Below are 26,281 nucleotides of genomic sequence, written 5' to 3'. Positions count from 1 at the left end.
TTTAGATAACGACAAATGAGTGCATCAGTCATGGTTGTCATGGTGATGATTGATGGTGCGTCGGGAAGTCGAGAAGTTACAAAAATGGGTCTCATATTCTCAAACTTTCTTCATAAAGTAGCCGGCGCTCCTGTCGTGGAATAAAGGCGGCACTCTCTGCATGTTACACACCCTTCTACTAGAGGCTGAGACCGCGGAGAGACTTAAGATACGATAGGTCGCTTAAACAGATTCATAGATTGTGAACGATTTTTAAAAATAAAAGTTTATGTATTCTAACCTCTTTTAGATAATACTTTTACTTCGTGCGCCATATTTCAATTGTGCAATCAATGGCCACACGAATCCAATTTTGGTCGCTGTAAGATCGCTCAGTGATCACCACCCATGGACGGGCATTGCTGCAGCAGCTAGGTTTGGTAGCGCATATATCATCACTGACAAGGCAACAAATGAAGCGAATATGACATGACACTTGGCGCCCACAGAGCAGCGTTTTCAGTTTTTTTAAAGGTCAACGTCCTCAATTTGACGGTGATATATGCTCAGGCATTCCATGATATCAATGATTCTTAAGTTTGTTCAAACATAAAGTACTGTAAAATGAAATACGTTTTGGTAGGTAAATATTCATGACATTTACTAGAAGTAAAAATGAAGTATTAACTATGTGTATTCAGAGTAGCACCATTACTTACGATATATGCAGAAGCATAACTTGGAACAAAATGAGCTTTAATGATGTCGAAATATGACCAAAAAAAGTTATTCCACAGCTTGTGGCAATTCCTTGTGGTATATGAGTTTGGAATAAACTAATACGAAATGAATGGAAAGCGTCGAGCGACGCAAGCTTCAAATATATCAATACCTAATATTAAGGCGATTTGGCCCGGCTCCGTAATTAGGGAAATGGTAAATAGCGAGTAAATGCCCCATAATCCGCACGGTAATTCTGTTCTCTCTCCGGCTGTGGCTCGAGTAGACTTGCCGGGCAGACAACTCCCTCATGACGACGTAATCAGTTGACTATCGCCGGGACCTTTGCTCCCTGCCAGCGCGAGGGTGGTCTCGGTCTTGATTACCGCGTGGCAGTGCCGCTCTGACCGATGATAATGTCTCCAACGAGGCGGGTTTGGAAATCCTTCTGTGACGACGATGATGAATATCCGGTGGTGTACGTTCGACATTTACAAGCCTCTTAGGAGAGAATTTGTCGTCTTGATTCAATTACAGGATATGTGACGCGATCAATCGTGCAGTAGACACACGATAACAGGAACTTCCTGATGACAATTTCCCTACCATGAGGTCTGAAAATAATGTCGAAAAATGTACCGACAAGCTGGAAAGTTATGATGCATGCTTGTTATTGGATACTTCTTCAAAATGCGGTTATGAAATATGTCTTTCAGTCATTGGACTACTAGAGTACATGTACGTACAAACAGCCATTATTGCTGACGGGAACGTTACATTTTTCATTTCTAACCGCCTACTATGTACTTACTCAGCATCAGTATTGAAATGGAATGAAGGAACATTTTCGTGATCTACAGCCCTCTGGAGGTGTAGCTCATTATGTTCTGTCATGCTGAGAGATTGCCCAGGGAACGTCAGAAGTACAGGGTGGATAAATCATGGGTACTTACCGCCCAAGCAATATCACAAAACTCCATTCTTCTTTTTTTTTCTTGTGAAAGAATTTGATTACGGAATTCTTTACCTACGGTCTCCCTGACATTCAATATTGAAAACCAACTGTAGAAATACGAGAGCCAACCAGAGCTTTTCGTCTGCATATTTCTGGTGTTACTTTCGTGAAGGTGCCAGGACAAGGCCCTCATTCCACTGGGCAGCGATCGAAGTATGCAACTCTTGACTTCATGATTGAATATTATGCAACGTATAAACGTACGGCTAAAATTGCTACAAAAGACACAAAGCGTTAGAAGATTCGTTTTTTATCTAGTTTAAACATCGTTGGCCGCTCTGTCAAATTGCTCGATCGAACCTCGTCGTGGAGAGGTCTCCGCTCTAGTGGAATGGAGGTTCCACCATGACACAATCTTTTCAATACTTTTAATCCTTAATGAATTTGGAATTCTACCTGGTACCTCTAGGAACAGCGGTATGGGGAGTGTTGTCAGACCTTTAAAAGTTAATATCGTCTTCGAATTATTGGGCTTATCGAGCGATTCTCTTTGCTTCACTTGGATAAAAGGGAAATAGCACAAAACAGATTTACGTAACAATCTTTTATTCGGTACAGTTGTCCCTTGCCGTTGTACCATAACGTTACATCAAAAGTTTAACGCAGCACGTCCAGGTTAGGTAGTATTCTGACACGCTGTGTGCGATGTCAGATGAAATCAGTGGGACATGTTGTATCAAACACAGTTTGATTTATAGTCAGTATCCCGACGTGCAAGATTACTCCTGGACTATCACTACACCCCACAGTTGACATATGTACCCAGAATGAATGAAGCTTACCACCGTTATTTGGTATAGAGAAGTGAGAAATATATCTTGCTTGAAACGTTCACACCAGAGCTGAATTGATGTACATCCATCTGTGGGGTACCTTTGTACGAAAAAAAGCCCACCCAAACTGGCAATGGACACATAGCAAAATGGCAACGTAAAGAACCTAACTTGCATGGCATGTACGGAACATTTTTGCCACACGTATTCAGGACCATCGGGGACACTCTCTACGACATACATAGTTGCGTGTACAGCAAAACATTTCTCCGAGCCAGGGCGAATTTGAAGTCTTTCCAACGCCGCTTTATTACTAGCTGGAGCAGTATGTTACAGTAAGTATACGTAAAGACAGCATCTTAGTACAGACAGTGACTGCAAATTTTGGTTACATGAACAAGGAGCACACGTATGATCTAGAGTAGGATTCTGTATCTTGTCTCCCTTTGAACTTTTTTTGTACATCAGTGCTTGTATATGTATATGTAACGTTATATGTATATTGTTAAGGTATCAGAATAAACTTAACTTGACTTAACGCAATTAGATATAAAAGATTTTGCAAATCCATTTCCTAGATATAGCTGCAAAAGAATCCCAATCACTTTTTGTTTCAAGCAACACTACCCTGCTTCTGCCCGAGTTTATAGCCAAGAGCCTTGCGACTGTTGTGCTGCTGACAGATATTCCCCAGATGCAGAATCAATCTTTAGACTGATGTAATGTAAAATGTAATGTAATGTGTGATTTCTGTGAACATGAAGTGATCCTCCGACTGAGTAGATGAGAATATATACCTGCAGTCTTTCACAAGGCCATTCTCACGCGAAGAAGAGCCTGTTCGTTTTTTCACGTCGCATTTGATGACGGTTCGCTTTAATCTCCCTTAACGGCCTTAAGACCTGCCATTTCCCGGTATTGTCAAGCAACAGGAGGATGACAGGTATGCCATACATATGATTGGCATACTGCCAACAAGACGGTCAAATGCAAGGGATACACACCAATAAGTTCAATACCCTTTTCATAATTGCTTACCTTTGCTTAATGTCTGTTACCTTTCTCTTATTTTTGCACGGCTGATGAAATGCACGTTGTAATGACACCCTATTTTTCAAATTCAGGACTTTGACAGACACACCTCTTACGATCGCGCGATTTCCAGTCAATAGCGCTGGGTGAGGCCATCTTTCTTGTGGTAATTGGCTTTGTAAATGGCTGACTGGGTCGCAGATGCCGATTTCGTGATGACTTCTTATCCGAGAGGTAAGCTGGCACGCAGGAAATTTACGACCCCGAAGAGCCAGAAGCCATGAATGGACGATGTATGACAGGCAATTTCCCGCTGGGCGCTAAGCTGTCGCACAAAGACACATCCCAACGGGATTTAGCGTGGCTTTGAGCAAAAACTCTACCATAGAAGTCACGATTGCCACGAGAAATGGACACCCAAAACTTGGAGCTCGTTGTGGCTGATTAGTGATAGTCCTGCAAACACTGTGCCCTTGAATGCCATAACCAGTTAACTGTCACATACGTATAGGAATTTATGATGATCGGCAGTTTTCGCATGCTGTCGGCACACATTGCCACCGATACGCAGGTCGGATTGATGAATGGTGACCCTGCCATTTGCGCTGGGTCACTGGGCTGTCGTAGCTTCAGGCGAGGCGGTTGATCCGAACTTGAGCCTGCTGGAAAAATGGCCTTCAGTATCCACGCCGATGGACATTATAAGGGTTTGATGCGCTGATGATTCCTCCCCGAGAATCAATAACTGGATTCCTTTCCTTTTCCTTGGGTCTTCAGCCGTGAATAGGTGTTCAACTTTGTTGAGTTGTCTAGTCAACTCTTCTGATCGTCCAGATAGCTTAGCCAGTAGATAGTAACAGTAAGTAAAGACTAAACATAACTTCTGTCCATCCATCGTGCATGTCCTGACTAGACAGGTGGGTTTACCGTGGTTGTTGGATACTTCAGATAGCGATAGAAAACCAATCAACTGGGCTTAACTTTAACGGCAAGAAATGACCAGAAATGACCATCAAAACTAGCAATCCTTGTTTGAATTCCTCTTTTATGACTGCCTCTTTTATTCTGTAAATCGTACTTTTATATAGACCTTTCCTATTACTAGAAAGTTATCAGGTGTGACCTAGGGTACGTCAAAAGTTATGAACACAGTCCCGGCAGTTTTTGTCGGCTTTGGTGCTGCCACTACCTAATACAAGGCACCTGTACATGTTGTTAAATGCCGGTTATTAACATGCAACGTTAAACTAACAGAGACACTTGCAATAGTTGATCGAAAAAGCTGTAAAGACCGGATTGTTTAGGATTTGTGTCGTTCAAACCACGCTTTTACATCTTGCGTCATATTCCAGTTATGCAATCACATAGATCCAATTAGCCGTCTAGTGGGAAGGGGGCTAAAGGTTTTACATTTGAGGTATCAAACCAAGGAGGTTTTTTAACCTCCTTGATCAAACCATTCAGTCTTGCAGGGAACCCCCCATCTATTGATACAACATGTACACGAAGTCAGTAAACGTACAACTGAATATGGATTGCATGACAGTGGGACATGGCTATCAGAAGACCTGATTAAACCCATCTTTGCAATATGATAGAACATAGATCGTCCGTATACGTCGATGTAGGTTAGACATCCAGGTAATAAGATACGCCAAAAATAGTTACTCAAGCAACTGGATATGGTTTTGAAACGGTCAGACGTTTCGGAAAGAATCCACTTTCCTTCGTCAGTGACACTGAAGTGATCTGCAAGAAACAGGTCTTTTATACTCTAACTATGAATGAAGACAATTTCAGATGTCCAATAGGAAAGGTTGTAAGACAATTCAGACTGAAGACAATTTGGATTCCAAAGAAAACAAAGCTAAGCCAAAGTCAAGCTGAAGACAATTTGGATTTCAAAGGATATCAAGGTTAAGACACAGTTAATGCAAATGAGTCAATTAGCTCCTGTTGTTTTAGTTACAGGAGCTAAAAGTTTTGTTGGCGGGGGTGGGGGGTGGGGGGTGGTAGTGCTATGTCCCAAGTGCCGGAAAGTTCCATGCGTAGCCCCCCTTTTCTGTTGAGGGTCAACCTAGTCTTAACCTTGATATCCTTTGAAATCCAAATTGTCTTCAGCTTGACTTTGGCTTAGCTTTGTTTTCTTTGGAATCCAAATTGTCTTCAGTCTGAATTGTCTTACAACCTTTCCTATTGGACATCTGAAATTGTCTTCATTCATAGTTAGAGTATAAAAGACCTGTTTCTTGCAGATCACTTCAGTGTCACTGACGAAGGAAAGTGGATTCTTTCCGAAACGTATGACAGTTTCAAAACCATATCCAGTTGCTTGAGTAACTATTTTTGGCGTATAGATCGTCCTTGTCACGATCTCATTATCCTGAAACTTAGCTTGCATGTACTTTGGATATTCTAAGTATTACCGGAAAAGTATCAAATCATCTCTTACATAGGTATTTCATGGATATACAGTTCCACGACCTCATATCTTTGCCAAATGATTTTAACATTTTCGACTGAAGTATCATAAGTGTTTCACATTAATTATGCTAATAAGGTCCTTATCAGCATAAATTGCCTCAGTTGTTCTTCATTTCTACCCAGAAGTACAATTTGTTCAAAGTCTTATCTTATCTTATCTTATCTTAGCAAAGAAGGCTATTTATTGTAGACTTTCCTTCTAAATTATGTACATGTGATCCTGATTTGCATGATTTATGATTATGCCTAATAATGCTCTCCTTTACCCAGCTTCTTGATGCCACAAGTATGGAAAATTTCCACCGTTTATCGTTTGAATTACAGTATCTTTTCATTAATCATGCAAAATAGGTCTTCATTAGCATAAATGATATCTACCGACATTCCTCTCGTTCTCATTTACATATGTTCAATCATCACATGCAGTGGATTTATAAGCTTTCCTATTTAATTATGCAAACTAGCTGTTGATTTGTATGATTAGTATCTTATCGTGCCATCGATTAGGTGATCGCAAATATGAGTTTACAAAAAATTATGACGATCCATTAACACTTTAGTCAGTCATTCTCGTCCAAAGTATGAACGGAAATCGGCGCGTGCACATTCAAAAAAGTTGCTAAGGGGGCCCCAAACTTACAGCACTTACCCTCTGCCCCAACAGCTATCTAAAATCGCCTCAAAATCATCACGACCACAGCATGTTCATAACACGAGGTCTTTAAAAAAATGGTTAACTGCAGTACCTTAGGAAGTCGCTAGGCGACCCATTATCGAACTTCACCTTTGTTTCCTGATACCTACCCACCTACCAACTATACAAGTCTTCTCGAGTTATGCTGTTGACAGACAGACTCACAAACGGTACCAAAAATATAACCTTCTTGTAAAAACAGCTGGTTTATAGTAGGCTGAAATTTCTGTACTACATTCGTTACATATGAGGCATGAGTATGAATAGTGCACATGCATGTATGCTGGTATGCTAATGCTAGTTTGATATATTCCCCAATTACGTATCTACCAATGTTAACATTATGTCATTGCGCTAGTAGGTTTGACATGTTGTCAGGAAATAAAAACAAGATAGTTAATCAAAAGCATATTTGCAGCTGCACATATTTGTGATAAGCTCTCCGACGTATGCATCACCACACACTACATCATGTTTCTACATCCGCACCGGTCCTGCCCATCTCCACAAGGCTGGTTGTAATATACACTTTAATTTCTACCTACTTCCCCCACACGCATGTATCTGTTGCAGCTGACATATCAGCTCTCCCAGGAAACTGACAGTCTGTCCATGGGAGGTTTTCCAGATTTAATTTCCAATATGAGAAGCTCACACCTTTGACCCACATAAATGAAACAGAACTCCCAGGCATCTCTCCGAACAAACAGGCGAACTGGTTCAAAATCACTTGCGGGCTCTCCGTGCTCCTTCGCCAGTTAAAATGTTAAACCGTGATCCGTGTCCCGACATGCCTTGCGGGTGTCAGGTACTTGTGGGTTGAGGCTTTCAGCATGAGCCCGTCTGTGAGGTAAGTTGTGTGGTGCGTGGTGGTAGGCACAGATGTGCAGACGTCCCAAATTTGACTTTTAATTTCTACCCTTTTACAGCGTTTCTGCTTTCTGCACCGACACATCTTCCATTTAGGGCCACATCAGCGTCGGTCCCGACCTCCCCTAAATCAAAGTGTGTTGCCTGTGGAACATGTTCGACCTCATATCACATTTTCGTGCTTTCAGATTCAGGAGTGTAGTCGCACCGCTGGGATTGGCACGCTTCAAGGCACGAGACAAGAGCTTTCAGGTGAGGCCTGACCAAAGCAACAGACTACAATAAGGTTTGTATCTGTTTTTGGCTCGATTTTGAGGCTCAAAGAAGGTATTGGTCGTTGAAATATTATCCTTGTGACAGGAAAAGCTTACTTGTAATGCCACGTGTTCCTATTAAGGAATTGTTAAGTCCTGAATATGTTTCCTACTCAGACTTTGGATCCCTAGATAGCTTCTTTGTATCCTCATGAGGACCTTGATAACTTTATCAACACGTTATATGCCCCGACTAACGACTGAAAAGATCAGAAGAGGCTACATAATCCTGATTAGCGTCGTCATTAAGAGTCATTCTGTTCATGATGATGTTTTTTATCGTGGCAATAGGATGTTCTGATGTCACTGAAGAAAGTTAGTCCGGACTTTTTAGAATTCCCACTGCAGAAGAAGACCATTACGTTCGCAGTGTGTGCATTTTTGCATCTAGAAGCATGCCTTTTAATGCCTTTTCTTTATCGGCTGTTACGCAGCTTGCTATCCATTACGCTAATCCTGGGGTTCTTAGTGCTGCCGGAAAATGCTGCATTTGGCTCATGCTCCAATGCTCCTGAAGCTGCTGCTTTCGCAGCCTTGTCATAGCCCATTTGTGCAGTCCCTTTGCGAAGTCAGGAATCATCCATACCACAGACATAATTTCTTCAGTACAATATGACGTTCTACAAATAAGTGAGATGCAACTGAAATTATCACTGAGTCTGTGACCCCTATCAGCGAGGTATACCCAACTACGCCTGTCTAGTGACAAGCGTGCCGTGAAATTCAGACGAACATCTAAATATCGGTTTGATAGCTATATATATTTGTCATTAATAGAGTAAAGTATTAATGGGGGTATCTGTTCCACAAATTGTTTGTTACAATCAGACAGTTTTTACTGTGCAATATTTACCATTGTGATAATTTCATTAATTGAGGACACCGTTGCCAGGTTTTAACGTTATTTGCACCTTATCGTGTAGGTATTTTATGTTGCAAACACCGGTACATTTTCATGGGGATTCACTTTTCTAATAGCGCTAATCTGCTTGCCACGGACATGGGCGTTTTGTCCATGTCTAAGACCCCAAAAAACCATGTCCAGAGAAATCTTGTAGTAAAAAAAACAAGGTGAATGCCTTCACAGCGGGAGTACACAATCTATATGTAAAAATCCGCAAATTGAATCAGCAATATCAAAAAGAAATTGCGATACGCGAGGTATGTTATCATGTTTTCATTGCAAGCTGATAGGATTCCATATCGCTCATTCCGTAGGGTGAATAGTCTCGGAGTTTGCGGTGCTACATTTAGCAGTCACGGATTGAAAAGATAGTGGATGAAGGACACATCACCAGCAAATGGAGAAGGAAATTCGTACCTTGAAGGAAAATCAATACGTGCAAAAGTAGAAAGCAGGACATGGGCGACTTGTAGAGGGCGTTCTGGAGCTAGATGCCTTACAGAGACGGGACTTTCTTAATGACAGTATAGAAGCCCTCATGCTGCAATGTTGTCTAGAAAGGATTCTTTGTACTTCTGAAATACCTTGTAATATTATCTGCATGAGAAACATATCAACGGAATGATGAAAACATATTGCACCTGATAAAGTTCTAGATATAAAGGATCATTGGCATGATGAGGAGGTAGTTGATGATGGTTTAATGATCACAATGTCCTTTAAATGTCCCTCACTGTATGATATAAAACAGCATTCTCATTTTGATGTTAATTTTCTATATATTTCTACACAGCCTCCTCCATATCTCTTGGTATTCCCTACAGCTCCAAATGATTTTTCAATATTCCATGGGTTTTATTTGCCCAGGTGTCGACAATATTCAACCACTATGAAGATGGCAAAGGTCAGTCTTCAGTACGTAACAATGTAAATGTCACGGTCTGATCGCGCAGCTACGCTAATGTTCACAGCGCTAACAGGATAAGATATCACAGTGTTTCCGAATAGAGCGCTCCAAGGGCACACCGTTATTGCGATTTTCTTCTCGGGTTGGTGGACATGAATGTTTTTGGGGGTGGGGGCCGTTGAGCAAGGTGAAAACAAAAACATTGGAAATTCTAGCTGTGGTCGAACAACTTTTACGTGCAACGATCGCGAGTTCTGACCATATGATTTTAAAACATATATAAGAGAAACAAAACTCTCTCTCCCTCTTTCTCTCTGTCTTTTTCTCTGTCTCTGTCTCTCTCTCTCACCTTCTCTTTCGCTCCCCCTCTGTCTATATGTACATTTATATTTCAGGTCATATATTCTTCTGCACATATAGTCATCGGCATATCAGCGCCCGATCGAAGTACCCGTAGGGGTTCTGTGGTACATTAAATTTCACAGAGTAATTTTGCAGGCATGGTTCGTCCAACGTAAATGTCAGCAGTAGATGAACAGTCACTGTAACTCTCTGATTTCGTCCTATGGGAATTTAATACTGACAAATATTAAATGGGTAATCGCATCGCTCCCGGCAGATCCATACCTTTATCCACTGGGCTCTTCCATAATTTGAAAATTGTATTTCTAAATCCGCACAAAATGAACTTACCTCATATCCCATCGCTAGGTTACCAAGCCAAGTGATGAATCGGGTTCTTTATTCATCATACATATCGTACCTGTAGCTACATAAGCCTTGTTTTCTCTACATTACAGCAGTATAGCATTACTACTGCTTCCCTTGTACCGTTGAAACATCGGTCTTATCGTACAGTTGAGTACATGTAGCTAATATAAACGTCCGGAGGAAATTCGTTCTTGATACACGGTGCTTGAGAGACTTTCGGACGATGGCGAGTTTATCCCTGTAATTTGTGCATGATGTACCGTGCATGTTCGGGCAGTAAAGCTCCACATTCGTCTTCGTTGGGCAGCGCTAACGTCCACAGCCCAAGTGAGACCGTCAGTCTTCCACTGCACCAACTCCTAAGCGATTCTCGCGAAAACTGAACATTCCATGTGTGTTAAGTTATAAGTGTGTTCATGCGTGTATAAGTGTAAGTGAAGACTTTGTTCAACATTATGAAACATTAGGTTGCCTGTATACAAGAGTACGCTGACAAATGTATTTTTACATTCAACCGCCATTTCCATCGTAGACGTAACAATATAAATCCATTACCGATATTCTTAGAAACTTAAACAAGCATGACAGAAAGATTTATGACTTCATTAGAGATATAATTAAAGAGACCAACGTTTGCAAGGTAATGAGATATGTCAACTCCAATACACGCCGAGGCCATCCCACGCGAAAGAGGCCAGGTTTTTCATTTACTTTCTTGTTAAGGATTACGAAGTAGGGTACGATCTCTATCTGTCGATTGGTGTAATTTCATCCATGGATCCAGTAGTAAACCAACCCTGAAATGCATAGAGACAAACGACGACAAAGATACACTCGATAGAGCTCTGGTAGCAAATTCCAAGAACTTGAATTTCGATACACATTGATAAATAAAGGTAGATTAATGATACGCAACACATGTATACATCTTATCAAATAAAATAGATGATTCATGCAGAATTCAGGCGGATACTTTTTGGCGTCATGAAACTTGGGGATAGGATTTAACTGATATTCTTTTTCACCAATGAAAGTATTTTGTACCAAATTTTAGGGTTCCGTTGCACCTTTCTTGACTTAGATATTGTAGTGATAGTGCCCTCTTTCACAAATATTGATCGCGAATGATTATCAATGTGTAGCCGTAGGCACCGCTAATATCTAGCAGAATAACAAAATCATTGTCTTCATGTTAATAGAACCAGTATTTCTCAGACTCATCAATTCTTTATTTTTTTTGGTCTTAGTTTAAGCATTATTTGCATGATTACACATAATAATGGGTCCAAGGCATGCAACTATACATATCAGGCCTCCCGTTCTGTATTCTACCCGACGTCTCCTTGACCCTGTAGGTTGTCGGCTGACTGGGACATTTCCCTTCACCACAGTCATGCATAACAAGACCAGGACATATCGATGGGGAAACTAAATGCTACGCTTTCAAGCCAAAGCAATAACGTTTTGAAATACTTTATTATTGCAAATCCAGACCCGAGGGCTAATTGAAAACAAACTTCAACAATGGTATACTTGTACATCGTGTCCCGGTCACGGGAAAAGACGAAATACTAAGACTATTCAAGTAATCTGTATCCGGTCGCATATAAATGACACAAGAGAAGTAAAGATTTACCAAGCAATACATCATATTCAAGTACTTTTTCTTTCGGTATCGACCAACGTATTTTTTTAGGTATAGGTACACACATTATTGCACCTGAAAGTTAACACATGAAGCAAGAGTGGAAGACAGTTTGCTCGTGTGAAAAGTTATGCCTAATAGATCGAGGTAAGTACTGATCAGTACTAATTGCCAGGAATACTTCACGACTGGCTTTACATGGTGACTACAACAAGCATTGCCTATTGAATTCGAAGCTGCAGCTAAAGCGCGCATCAATTTTCAACCATTTCCAAAAAAAAGAAGTTTGCAACCATACTGTACATCATGATGCAAAGAAGTTGCAGAATGAGCACAAATATGCCGTATATTGCAAAACCAAACATATGAAAATGAGTCAAGTCTTCCTTAGTCCAGGATGAGGATGCAAAAGAACAAAAATAAAGAATTTATTGTTTAGTATACATTTTGTATTATGTCCCGTGAGTTTAGCCATTTGTTTAGTTCCCGCCATTTAGATTTCATCTTAGAGGTAACTTTGTTCCCAGCTTGTTTTTCACACGCTTATATCAGTTTTGGGATACCCAGAGGATGCCATCCATATTATGAAATCAGTGTGGCCCAATGTAAAAAAAAAGCTGTCATACATGGGAACAGCAACTCAATATGGCGTGTAGAGTTGCATGCCATATCGTGCTAAAAATCTCATAAAGTAGGTCGAACGAAAGATATGTGACTCTGGGGAAAGAGGCAGATATTATCCCGATGAGGGCGGTGTGTTGCAGGGTCCCCGTGCGCGGACAGGATGTCTCATGTGTACGTACTTATTGGTTCCCATCTTGAAACATTGGATGGACAGGAAAAATCAATAATTCGTTTTCTCGCCTACTTTCTGCGAGATTAATGGACATTATCTCATTTCTCCCGAAAATCTCTTGGGCCATTGTTCTAGCTTTTCCCATCTTCATAATCGGTTTGAAGTGATATGATACCATGTCTTTGAAGCAACCTCAGTACACTGCACTCGTGTCTGTCTGTCTAGCACTCCTGTCTCCTCAAGCTATCTGTTGACAGTTTACTATCTAATCAATTTTCGCAGTCTCGTCTTACAGCAATGGAGCTGCTACAGTACACAAATATGTCAAATTACCAGATGTATCACGAGCGCCGTTTGAACATGCAGCAATGTTATTGCAGGTTTACGAGTATTATCACATCACTCTATTCATCATCACGTCTATGTCTCTGCCGGAAGGCCGGAGGAAAAGGCTTCAGGCGAACCTGTCATGTGGAGAGTTTTAGCCAGTCAATCCCGGCACTGGGTACGACAATCTGTCGCCAAGACACAGGCAGGGATGTAGCAAGAACGGACAAGAGATAAATCAAGGAGTTACAAGGCGTTTGATTAATTCTAAAGAAAGACATTTCATCCGGCACAGGTCCATGAGCTATCTATCTTGTTTTCTTTGCTAATTTGTGCTTTGATTACTTACGGAGTTCCTCGCGAGATCGTCGTGAACTTTCGGCGCTGATTCGTAAAGAGTTCACGCAAACTTGAGGGAACCAAAGTAAATTAAATGTCATCGAGAATGCTAAGGATGAATCTGTCACAGCAAAGCGCTTTTTCATAGAGATTGATTCGATTTAGAGTTCATTGCTGTGTACTCCGTCGGGAATGCAAGTTTGTAGAGAGCGTGCAGAATGCGGGGAGTTGAGGCAACAAGATTAAGTGATGACGCCTAGGTCCTATGATATAATGAGTTCCAAATGTAGTGTTGATTAGTTTCACTGCCAGGCGTGTACATATATCTTGCCGTTACTTGGCCATTAATGGTGTTGTCCTTACCCGGGGGTACAATATGCGCTCTTATCATGACCTGTGAGAAACGTTACTCATGTAGTCAGTGATGATACTGAAAATTGACTTCCGTGCGTACTGCTGCAAATTGCTGTCAATAAGATGTAGAGATGTTTAGTTGGGCGTGTACATGGGGCGTAGCATGGCTTTAGGAATGACATAATGGTGATAGAGTTACTTTTCTTTGCTAATGAAGTCATTTCGATAGATGTAGTTAGATACTGAACTGAACTGAAAGATACGACATTCTACTGTCATTGTGCTTCTTCTTTATCACTGTGACCTGTACTTAGCCTGCAACGGTATAAACGTGCAGTAAAGGTCTTTCATTCATTGAACAAGACCATAGAGTAGATGCAGCGTTCTCATGAAAAATAAAAGCCACTCATCCCCTACGTGTCAATGATAAATTTAAGGGCACAGTACATTCCATATAAGCACAGGAAGATGGAAGATAATTGGAACAGATAACTAATTTGACTAATATTGAAGATTCAAATCATCTTTTTTTCAGAAAATGTTCGACCTCATGAGATTAATTCATCCTTTTTTGCAGATCCCTGGGACAAGCTTACAGTTGCGATGGCTGCCAAACTTCTCATCAGTTATCTGCTGCTGAGTTCAACTCTGGGTAAATGTACACTGTACACTACTGCTATCCATTACGGGATCATGCCGAGCGTAATTAAAGCATACAGAGTATGACGTACATACATTATTACAGACCCTTGTTTTCCATGGATCCATCATCTACAGTTACATTAATGCATCTATCATCTCCATGAAACATTGAGAATTTAGCATGAGGGTTTTTGTGCGTTTATGTGTGTTTGTCTGTGGAGCCGGTAACTCAAGAAAGTGGATTGGATTTCATATTTGGTCTGTGGGTAGGTCTCGACGAGACCCCAGAATGATTAGATTTTGGGCCCGCTAGCGGCTTACTAGTGCTGCAGCGGAACGGGCGGCTTTTGTATCAGTTTTGAACTAAGATGTTACGGGAACCAAATTGGGGTGTTGTGCTCAGTAAGAAGTGCAGGTTTGGCCCCCCAGCTACTTGTTCTCTAACTGCAGGGTCTAGTGTATGATTGGCAGATAGCCTTTGACGTCAGGATAAAGTTGCATAGGCTTGTTCATCCTAGCAGTTTAATTTGGAATTGCAGGGGCCTTTTTGAAAATATTCCAAGGCGGATAACTGAAGAGCGGAATGAGGGATGTTCCCCATTATGGCAATCAGGTAGCATAGACAAAAAGAGACACAATTGAGTTATCCAAAATGAGGAGCTTCTTTCCATAACTAATGCGGAAACTTTGTTATTCCAGTGTTCTCCACAATAGGACTTCAATAAATGTAACACAATGCAAACATACAAATAAGGACCGGATTTGTACGTTCAATACGAAAATGCCTTAGAGGTGAATGGTATGGATTTCTTACTTGTGACATGTTTAAGTAAGTTACAGTTGAATTTTACCTTACCTTGCATACATCATGTAAATGTAGTCGTCATTTGCATACAGCTTTCAAAAACATTTTGTAATGACGGAGGAACCAAAATCCGCAGTTCTTTACAAAATTAGATGACAATATGTACCATCCAAAAGGAAAATAGCGTCCTATGGATCAGATTGCAGAAATATCCAGACAAACAGAATTGTCCCGCCATACGCGCTGCTCAGCTGTGATTACGTGGCGTTTGAAGCGGAAAATAGAATCTTAACATTCTCACTCATGTAGTAACGAACTTTGCCCCCGTGCCCATTTATCCAATGATATCCGATAATCCCTTTGACTGGTACATCCTGGACTCCGGCCAGAATTGACACATGACGTAACTATCTGTAGTCTCATCAGCAGGATTTGGTGGTGCATCTCTGTTCTATGGCCTACTGAATATCATCACAGGGCATAGTTCTCCTCTCTCTTTTGTATCGTCCTATTGCTGACAATTCATAGTTTGGGCGCAATGTTTGAACAATGTGACTTTTCTGTCTTGTCTTTGTTTTCTTAAGTTTGTGTCGACGGGTTTGACACACACAATGTGTCGAAGTTGCACAAAGACTTTGAAAGGTTGGAAAGACATTTCAATTCACATCATACTCCACACGCATGAAGACACCCCCCCCCCACACACACACACATACATACACACATACATAGATACACACACATTCCCAGTGCTAGTTCTCGTCAAACTAACAAAAGCCTGTTTTCTCTACCCCAGCTGACAGTGTGGCCCGGTGTACAAGATCGGAACCGAGCAAATGTGAGTAAGATTTGTTCGTTCGCCGTGACGATTGCCATGGAAACGAGAAAATTCAATTGCAAGGTCGTCTAAAATATGTCCTCATTAGCTCACTTGCCTCCATAGGACTTGAAGAAATATTCTAAAGGCCGCAGTTTAATTCATGATGATGGTCATTATCAGGTCATCAGGGATGTCTTAATTGCGTCGTGCCTCAAGGACGAATCCCGTTTAGATTATCTTAATTGACGTTCTTATGTACAAAAGTTGCTCTTTTCTATGGATCTTTCACACTGATTTACCTGACCTGATTTACTTGTCAGTCCTTAGTGCCAAACATGTCGACTGACGGACATGGACAATTAAGCACATCATAACTTAATCAAAAGCAAGGTGCAACTATATAAGTTATTTCATGTTACTTACAAACTTAATGACGAGTTTACCACTGATCTCTAAAATTCCGTCAGCCATAACCAAAGAATATAATATGTCGGTACGTAGACCTGCATCGGAGCTGAATGTTTGTATGTATGTTCGTTTGTCTTTATAAATGTCACGAGGACTGAGGTAAGTGTAAAGATGTAACAAACAGATTACATAACTTAGGTTCTGGTAAACCTGATGAAATGATTGTTACAATTGTTTTCAGCGTGCGGTAGAACCCTGACAGCGTACCGTGGGTGGGTCCGGTCCCCAGCCTACCCCAGACCTTACCCCACCCCCATGTCTGCTGACGACAGGGTCTGCACATGGGTCATCAGCCTGCAGCAAGGACACGGCATCAAAATCATAGTCTACGGCTACGACCTGAACTCGGAAGTTACCAGGAATTCCACCGTCAAGGATGAAGTACAGATCTTTGGAGACGGGTCCTGCAGCGACTCGAGGAGGTTAAGAACTTACACAGGGACGTCCGAGCCGACAGACGTGGTGTACGTACCGAACCACCTGGCCTGTCTCAAGTTTTACCGGCGGACGACTGGAAATGATTTCCACTCGGGCTTCACCATCGAATATGAAGGTTTGTTTCTCCAAATGTTTCCTAATGTTCTTATTTGTTTTCACGTGTTCGCACCTTTCTCACATAAGTGACCATAAACTGGATTTATACGTGCAGAATGATTTGAAAGACATTCAAAGAACAACAAACACCATGACAAAACATAGAAAACGCCACACAAACTTTTTTCTATGGGCTTTATTGAGCGGTCTATCAGATTTATGGTTGGCCAGCGGTGTGGTAGCCTCTGGTGGAGAGGGGGCAGACATCTTATATTTTAGATATCATGTCATTTCATATAGCAAATCGGTGACAGACAAGCAAGAAATGAGTATATGAAATGTGTTATACGTAGATTGTGTGGTCACTGTTGATAGTAGGAATAGTATATTCCAGAACTACCCCTTTCATTAGAAAACCCCGCTACTAAATATTTTGGACTGATCCACTGGTAGCAACTGTTCGAAAGAAGGTCGAGGAAAAATCTAGAGAATCATTTTATCTCTAAGACCCATTTGCAAAAAGTGTTCCCCTCGGCATGTGTCGGACTGATATGCTCGGAAAGGGAGCTGTTCCATCCATACAGACTTTAGTGCTACAGGCAGCTTACGAGATATCCACACTGAGAGTTCAAAACCAACCAATTGTACACATGGCTGTGTCTAAGTGCACGCAGCTAGATAATTCCTGAAATATATATGAAATTGCCCACGAAGCTCCCTGGAGCGAGAATATCCACTCTGTCAGCCCAGCTGGGTACGGCGGAACATGCAGGGGAAAGCTCGGAAAGACAGAAGCAGCACTTCTCACATCAATTTAGATTCCGGCCCTAAGTCTACTCCGTGCAGTTGATATCCATGATAGGCCTTCTTCACTTGCTCGCAGCTTTAGAAGTATTGGACTGAGGATTGTAAAACTGGCGGGAATAACAATTCCCCGCGCAAAGGTCATCAGCTTGACTTTTGCTGACCTCCGACAGCTTCCGAAGCTCTCAAACTAATGTTCGCTGTGATTGGAGCAGAACGGACGGTTTCAGCGGAGTATCGTATGGATAAATACTACGGAATTCAATCGAATGCCAGCTTCACAGAAGCTAAAGCCTTCGGGCGAGAAAATAAGCTCAACATTCGTTAACCTGGCATTTTACGAATCGAAATAGTATTTTTGCCTGAGGATAGAGTATTCTGGTAAATCTTGACAGATATCAGGACTACTTTTCGGCAAGCCGTAGCCAAATAGGTAGCCAAAAATCTGAGTTTTGTACATACATCATAAGTTGGGTTATTCTTCCTACAGTAATACAGGTAATTTGTTTGTCTGATATTAGATGTGTATGTGTTTCGTCCAAAATTGCAAAACCGTTCAGCTGTTGATATGTCGTAGAGAGTCGACATGCTTTGAATTCATTAACATGGAAAACTTGAAAAAAGTACAATTTTATCAAACCCCCTTATCATTAAAAACGTGGGACTGTACATTGGCCACGCATGTACCCCAAAGGAAGGGGTCAAGCCCTAGTAATATATGCAGAAACATCGAAGAGATCTATAGACTAGATATTTCCCTTGGTTTGTTCCCTTGCCTGTGGCAGGAGTTTGCAAATAAAGCTTTAACTGAAAATGTTCATCTCTGTATAACGTTAAGTTTTAAAACCTATAACGTTGTACTGCTATTAGTAGCTTATAAGACTCAGTAGGATTATCATATATGGAAAGGCAATGATGTAGATCAGCATCCCCCTCGTCAGACGTTATTGTGGGTAACAGCTGGATCTCTGATGGTACAAGTGGGGTCTGTCTGGTGTACAGAAGGGACACATTGCACACCGCACAGCTGCCTTCTCTAAGGCACTCGACCTCATAGCGTATTATCGGAAACATTAAACTCAGGAATGGACGCAGCGGGCATTCGGATAAGCCGGACTTGTAGCAGCTTATTGACTCGGGCAAGAATTGATGGCTTCGAATCAATCATATTGGCACCTGGTCAAAAGGCTGTCAGGCTCGGCCGTCCGAGCGGAGAAACGTTTTAGATAGCCATAGATAAGGTAATAATCAGGATAAGACGTTGACCTATTGGATGATTTATAAATCTCTGAGAACTTGGATAACGAGGGAGGATTTTGTGGCGATGCTCTGCATCACCCGCTTTACGTTTTCACTCAGGTGAATATATTTGACAGCTTAAGAAACGATATTAGATTAGATTCAACCTAGAAGTTTTTGACCAATGAATCGATGACTGCATGTGAAAACGTTTTAGTTAAGAATCGTAGCTCTGTCCCCTATTGGAGCCATACACATCATCTATTTTCCGAAGGTAGGCACCCATGTCACAAAAAGCAGACATGGAATGTCGAAGGTCACCGCAAACTGATAGATTCGTCTTTTCGCGCGTGTCCAAACTTGCCTTTTCCCATGAAATGCCTTTAATTAATTTCCTTCTAGTTGCACGCGAGTGCTTCTCAGGAAGGTTTTACGAGTCTTTTCGGTCAGCAGCTCGGTACATTTCTTATTTCAAAATTCTTATAGAATACTTTGCGTTCAGTGCATCTCATTTTCTAACAACCACCTGTATGAATGTATAACTGTGACAACTTTTTAAAGCTTTTTTGGGGGTGTCAATGGCTAGGTCAGAACTAGAGATAGTGATAAAATCATTCTCTAGATCTTTCCTCGAACTTCTTTCAAACAGTTGCTACCAGTCCAAAATATTAAGTAGTAAACTGTGACACAATGTACCAAAAACAAGACTTTTATAACGAATCAAGTATTGATACCGTCAATGATGTCTTCAGCTATGTTAAAACTGCTGTAGCTCTATCTAACACCAGCGTGCATACTCTGTACCGTCCCGCCGAATTGACCTCCATTCTCCACACTACGCTGCCTGCATACGCCTTTCACGTTAAGTCAACTTCATCCAGCAGGCAGATGCGTTCCGACTAGAACAGGAACACTTAATGGCGCAGAGCCTGGACGATCAATCCGTAACTTATTGCATGGCTGAAACCACCAGAGCCTTCTTAAGTCGGCAGTATGCGATCTAACTTGCTTTTAATGGTCTTTGGATGCTGTATCACTTTCTAGAAGTAGTCAACTTAGGAAAAGACTATCTATTGTTTCGAGAGATTTATGATTGTCAAAATTTTGCCAGTTAACATACGTATACACAATAATTTGGGCATTCTATTTTTTAGAGAAAAGGGGGAGAGTTAGTGTGTTTAGATCAGAAACAGGCTCTGATTTGATTTGTGCGAGGATAACTACTGCAGATTGTAGTTGCTGCTGTTCATTCCCGGGTAGGCTACAGTAAGCCCCGTCTGATCAATCATGGCCGTGCGTGGTGCTACTCTAAACCCTCCATCGGTAATGCACTTCCCGAGCATGTTAAGTCAGGATCAGCTGTGTTTACCGCTTAAAAAGCTTGGTCTGGTGTTTGCAGTAATGAATTGAGTGTTGCGGAGATGGATAATGTGGGACGTTCTATTCATCAAAGAGGGAGACAGTCCATTAATCTCCGTCCAGTCGTATCGACCACGGACGTCTGTCCGCTCCCAGCACGCAACCCGGATACTGTGTGAGTGGAGCTGTCACAACTTTCAGGCGCTCCATCAAAACATACCAGATAATTTGTTATCAGTTGCTTGTTACTTCAGTCCATACATTTATTCAGTCTGTGTCATTTTCGCTTATGTTTTCGGCAGGGTTCGCATGTCTCTATCGTGTGTCTCTCTATCAGCCACAATAACTCGAGAATGCCTGGATTAATTGTCTTAACATTTGGTCTGTGAGTAGTTCTTCATAAAACTTGATTAGATTTTAGATTCCCTTGTTGCTTTCTTTGGAACTGCCGGTTTGAATACCTTCTGAGCAAGCTACATGTATTGTCACGAAGTTTTCTCGGTGGATAGCTGTTGTGGTTAGGAAGAAGGGACATGCGTTTAGGATCTCTAGCGGCTTACTTTGTAACTGCAGGGAAGTTTCAGTTGAAAACTTTGAATCAGGATAAGTAAAGAAGGAACAAATGAATTTTCAACATTTTCGATCTGTAGGTAACGTTGATGAAAACTGGAGTAATAGTATGTTAATCATGCCAATCAATTATCGACTAACATGATTGTGTCATTATGTATTTTTTAATAGTGTGAAGTAGAGGAAGATGAACATTATTAGAATCGTACTTCAAGTACAACTGGCTGAGACACAACCACCATAAAACTGGAAGAAAGGACGTCAAACGTTGTAATCCAATACGTCTGATATTTACATATGTATGCATAGAATCTTAAAGTTAAATCCATGAATCGCTTTGAGATAACTTTCCATCCTAATCACGTATATCACGTTATACACGTTAACCATAGATATATTTTGGGTTGGATGAGGCATAGTCAATGTATGTAACATGAAGAGAAATGTTCCTACTAGTAGACAAAACGTTACAGATGTTTACGACCACTAGTCAGGTGAAATAAGTGCACAAGTGTAAGGTTAAGTGCCTGACGTGTGAACATAACTTGGTCATGTGTATACACCACTCTGTTCACACCATGCAAGGTTTCTCCCTAGGAGACCATAAACAGCATGGACAGGGTTGAAAACCAACTTGTAATAACGTCTTTCCTGGGCCAACTTTTCTCAAGTGGTATGTCCATAAAATGTTGCATTTTCAGATTCTACATGTATGCGTGGATGAGGGTACGGGCATAATAAAAAAACATGTCCAGAATGGGTCGCATTGCTATGACCTATTCTCTCGTTCTCTCTCTCTCTCTCTCGCTCTCTCTCTCTCTCGTTCTCTCTCTGGCCTCTCTCTCTCGCACACACATGAAAGATAATTCTGATCCACTAAAGACCATATTAACTGCAATTTGTTTTTTCATTAGTTTTTAGTCAATTTTTTCCATTGATTTTGCAGTAAAAGGCTGCCTGTTAAGTGATCAGATATGAGGGTACTAAGTTGCACATTGATATGTCTGGTTGGTGTAGGTTAGTATTTCAGCTGAATGGATATTCAATAGTCAGTCTCCTTAGCCCCAGACTTTCTTGGTAAATCCTCTGCATGAAAAATCCATCTATTGATTTCCATGGAAAGAAGCAACATTCATTGTCAATGCTGACGTCTGTTTTATCAATTTCTTTCCAAGTGAATTGCACAATCTACAGTTGCAAACGTTGCCACCTGTATGTTAGAAACTGTTATGATGTGTGTAAGTATTTATCTATTTTGTACGGATGACCTATTTCATAGAATGGTACCCGTGGCTGCGGGTTGGAGCGTGCGTGCCGGCGCACTAATGGCATGATATTGTGATATGTTACCTGTGCTGCAAGGTCACCTATCCAGCCCATTTCGCACGGTTGAAAGGGGCTACCGTACCATAACAGCGCGCACGTACGACCTCTGACCTGTATTAATATAATTTTATTCCCGCGAGACAACCTGCCGCACATAGCCAGCGATTTGGAAGCAAAATATCACAGCAATCTGACACGTGTCACAAATTGTTATTCATGATTTCTCCACATATAATCGTCTTTACCTTCTCCTGCCCTCTAATTGTTTCGAAACTCTCTTTCTTTCAGTCCTTTGTTGTGTCTAAGTATGTATCATGCCTTTCTGCGCTTTATTTTAGCGTGTTACTTGTCTCAGTTTGAGTGTCTATGTATCTGATGATTGTGTTGATGGAGCTCTATTGCCAGCACTGAAGATCAGATCTATGTTGTAGTTTCATATCTGGTCAGTGGGCACCAACCTCCCCCTTTGCACTCAAGAGTATATCTCAGTGGACTGCGCCAAATAGCGCTGAGAAATTGTGCCGTCGACTTTGCAAATCTGTGCCAAATCCCTTGCGGTTACACTAACGCGAGGCACTGCGTATGACGTCCAGATGAACCAAACCAAACGTCCGCGTCTGGAATACCATCTCCTCAGTATGCAAGATAGCCATACTGAATTAACTTCATCAAGAAGCGAATTAAGTTCATCAAAAAGAGATTTGCAGCCATAGAGTGATGTTCGTCGTTTTGTGCCATTTTGCACACACTTCCAATTTCATTTCTTTTTTTAATTTTGAAAAAACTTGCAAATTAGGCGGCAAATTGGCACCATTTCGCAATTTGGTGCAGTGCAGATATACCAATTTACTTTGCTAGGAGAAATTACCTTAGACACAGAATCATCTAGAGAAACTGTCTATCTCAAACCATGGCCTGAATGAGCTTGAGCACCCGGAACTGTTACCACATGATCTCCCAGCACACAAGGCACCATGACACATCAGTTTCAGTATGAAATCTAACTCTACCTATAAAAGTGTATATGGCTCAAATGGAAGCCGATAAGCACTTTTGCTATATTTGGTCAAATGCATTAACCTCAGGGTAAGCCAATTTATAAAGCTGTAAAAACTTTGGGGTTGAGGGTGAAAAGGTGTTATAGCCAAGTGCAAGGTATTTCCTGGAAAAGGTAATGGCTCAAGGCCAGACGTCATGACGACCAATTATCTTATGCATTCTTATAAGTTATAACATCTAATGTGACTGACGGGTAAAATGTGTCCACCAGATGACGATCGCTGGGCAACCGTGCAGCGTCAAAAACTGGATTTTTGTAATCATTGATTTCATAATTGGAGTATGACGTAGGAAGTATGATTTGAAAGATAGCATACGTTAACACACAAATAATGTTTGTAATAGTTTTTATCCATAAAATTCGTTGAGCTATTTTTGAAACATTAGACTGATCAGGAGTTGCAGCTTCTAGTGGAAATGGCATGAAATACTGTATCAAGCGTCACATTTATAAACATGTGGAGAATGATTGTGTAGTCTTGTATCTATATCGGGTGTTCTGAGGGCATGTGTATGCGTCTGTGATTCATCGCATGGTTAAAAGACTTCTGTTCAGTCTTTGACTAACTCCATCTGCACGGTCCATTTCCCCTGAAGTGGTGGACGCTTACAGTGAGTGTGGCGGCAGCAAGGCGGTGAAGGTTGTGTCTCAGGAGGGTTACATCTACAGCCCCGGCTATCCCTTCGGCACCAACTACCCCCCCTACATCAACTGCACCTGGGTCATCCACGCCAAGCCAGGACAGGCCATACAGGTAAACTTTCTGGACTTCCAGCTCAGCTACTCCTACGGCTGTGACTTCGCCACGGACTACTTACGCATCGGGAACTCTAACACGTCCTACGACTTCACGTACTGCGATCAGAAGTACCCCGCACCCTTCAAGAGCAGGAGCAACGTCGCCTGGGTATTCTTCAAGACGGGACAGTGGAGACAGCGTGGCTTCTGGTTACACTATAAAGGTGGGTACACCATGGAATGAATGGCGTGCAGGAGTGATGCAGTTGGCATGTGACAGAACTAATGAATGACCCCGTACTGTGCAACCTTACTTAATTAAGTGCCCGCCACATCTCCTGTGTCGGGAGACAAGATTCTTTTAAAGAAAACTTGATTGTGGCCGACTACTCTCATGGCTAATGGAAAGACTAAGCTGGTTGGATTTCCGACACAGAAAGTCACTTTGTGTCTTACGACTGGGTACCTCGAGCAATCCATATTCAATTTTCAGCAAACAAAAGCCTTCTTGTGTCGCGGCAGTACTGCACGACCTCAATACGGTAATTTCTTCCCCCGACTGTCTTAAGAGGGCAACGGGTTCTTTATGGTGATTTAATTAAGGTTGAGTTGGGGAAATTACTCGCCACAATCACCGATCTTCCAATCGCCCATGAAACGCGAGGGTTTTTGATTGAGTCGAAGTGTTGATTAAAGCAGCAGTAAATGGAAGAGTGGTGTTCTAGTTAATATCTGGTACAGTACCGTCTAGCTCAATGATTTACATGCGATTTCAGCGGGGTATATCAACACGAAACGATGTTATCAATTATTGACGTCTGCCTGGTAAAACTCCACAGTTGTCTGAGCGCCCGGCCAGACTGTTTTGATTGAAACTTGACAAAAGTCAAATGGTGCACTTCAAACAAATATATACCTGATCGATGTTGAGGGGAGAACGACCCAATTCTCTCCTGTGTCGTCCCTACAGCTGTAGGTGGTGCCACGGCATCTGACCAGCCCATGCCGGACAACTGGTCCAAGAACGTCTACTATTCTTCTGATGGAGCTGCAGGAGGTTTGGACATGTATTCTCGTCTTGCCCTGTCCCAGTGTTCAAAATGTTCGAATAAAGCCAGAGTTGAACGATGGTTCGGAGGTCTATAAAAACGCCAACTGTAATTATCAACAACCTGACAGCAGTGAATTCACGACTATGTTACTTTGAAAATACTATGCTGGAAATACTAAATTTCAGATGCGATGCCTTATTGAAAGATATGGTTATTTACTGCCCAACATAACTAGAGTGCCTTTGGTGCGATACATGTCGTTCAAAATAACGGTTGAATACCAGACGTCGTAGTAGTTTGGAGGGAGTAAAGATCTATACTGGCATAGACACTGCCACTCATGAGGTCACTCATTGCACGATTTAATCAAGAGCGCTACTTGGCAATACGGCAAGTAGAAGATAAAACGGTTTTGTATGAGAATTAAAATATCTGCAAAACTTTTCCGAGCGATTTCTGCATCTAAACTTTATCGTCAGTACGTAGACAGTAGATAAATGTAAACTTTTGCAAGAATCGTACACGTAACCTCTTCAACTACAGAGAAAACCACATGGGAAATTCGATCCGCAGTGTTTAATTTTGTACTCGTGAAACTGTGTAATTATCATGATGCTGATTAGAAAGAAACTGCGCTACAGTTTTTAACGCTTTAGAATTGCATTTGGAATGTGAAATAAGTTTTTTCAATGTATTCTGGCCCAGCACCATAGCATAGGGAAAAAAACACTTTACATTTCCAGCAGCCTGATCTATTATGTCATTAGTAAGGCGTAGATCTATAATGAAGAACATGATTGACAATTTGTTGTTTTCCCAGGTCCGAAGACTTTTCAGCCACAGGAAAACTGCTTCAGCAACACAAGTGAGTAGCGTTACCCTAATAAGCTTTACCTTAATGACATATACATGTAGATGCCAACAGCTCATTCACAAATTCCAGCACCATGCGTGTGTTTCATATCCATTTGCAGATTTCAAAAGGTTTTACAGGCATGAC

At 41.5% G+C, this 26,281-nt stretch overlaps 1 protein-coding gene across 1 annotated transcript; it reads left to right on the top strand.

The window, feature by feature from the left end:
* The first annotated feature begins 7,633 nt into the window (after window positions 1-7,633).
* LOC118408593 (cubilin-like) lies at window positions 7,634-25,994 on the top strand. Its single transcript, XM_035809414.1, has 7 exons — window positions 7,634-7,819; window positions 14,442-14,516; window positions 16,108-16,149; window positions 16,781-17,152; window positions 24,088-24,453; window positions 25,200-25,286; window positions 25,987-25,994. Exons 2-7 carry the CDS (start codon window positions 14,468-14,470, stop codon window positions 25,992-25,994), a joined length of 924 nt encoding a protein of 307 aa, XP_035665307.1. The 5' UTR covers window positions 7,634-7,819; window positions 14,442-14,467.
* The last annotated feature ends 287 nt before the right edge of the window (window positions 25,995-26,281 follow it).

Source organism: Branchiostoma floridae, chromosome 2 (genome assembly GCF_000003815.2).
Source record: "Branchiostoma floridae strain S238N-H82 chromosome 2, Bfl_VNyyK, whole genome shotgun sequence".
NCBI classification, from domain to species: domain Eukaryota; kingdom Metazoa; phylum Chordata; class Leptocardii; order Amphioxiformes; family Branchiostomatidae; genus Branchiostoma; species Branchiostoma floridae.
This window is presented reverse-complemented; position numbering and strand designations above follow the sequence as displayed.

Excerpts from the sequence above, each read along its gene's own strand:
- LOC118408593 (XM_035809414.1), top strand. The coding sequence starts at position 14,468 with ATGGCTGCCAAACTTCTCATCAGTTATCTGCTGCTGAGTTCAACTCTG. Across the intron at positions 17,153-24,087 it reads CTTCACCATCGAATATGAAG|TGGTGGACGCTTACAGTGAG; the intron begins GTTTGTTTCTCC and ends TTTCCCCTGAAG. Across the intron at positions 24,454-25,199 it reads CTTCTGGTTACACTATAAAG|CTGTAGGTGGTGCCACGGCA; the intron begins GTGGGTACACCA and ends TCGTCCCTACAG.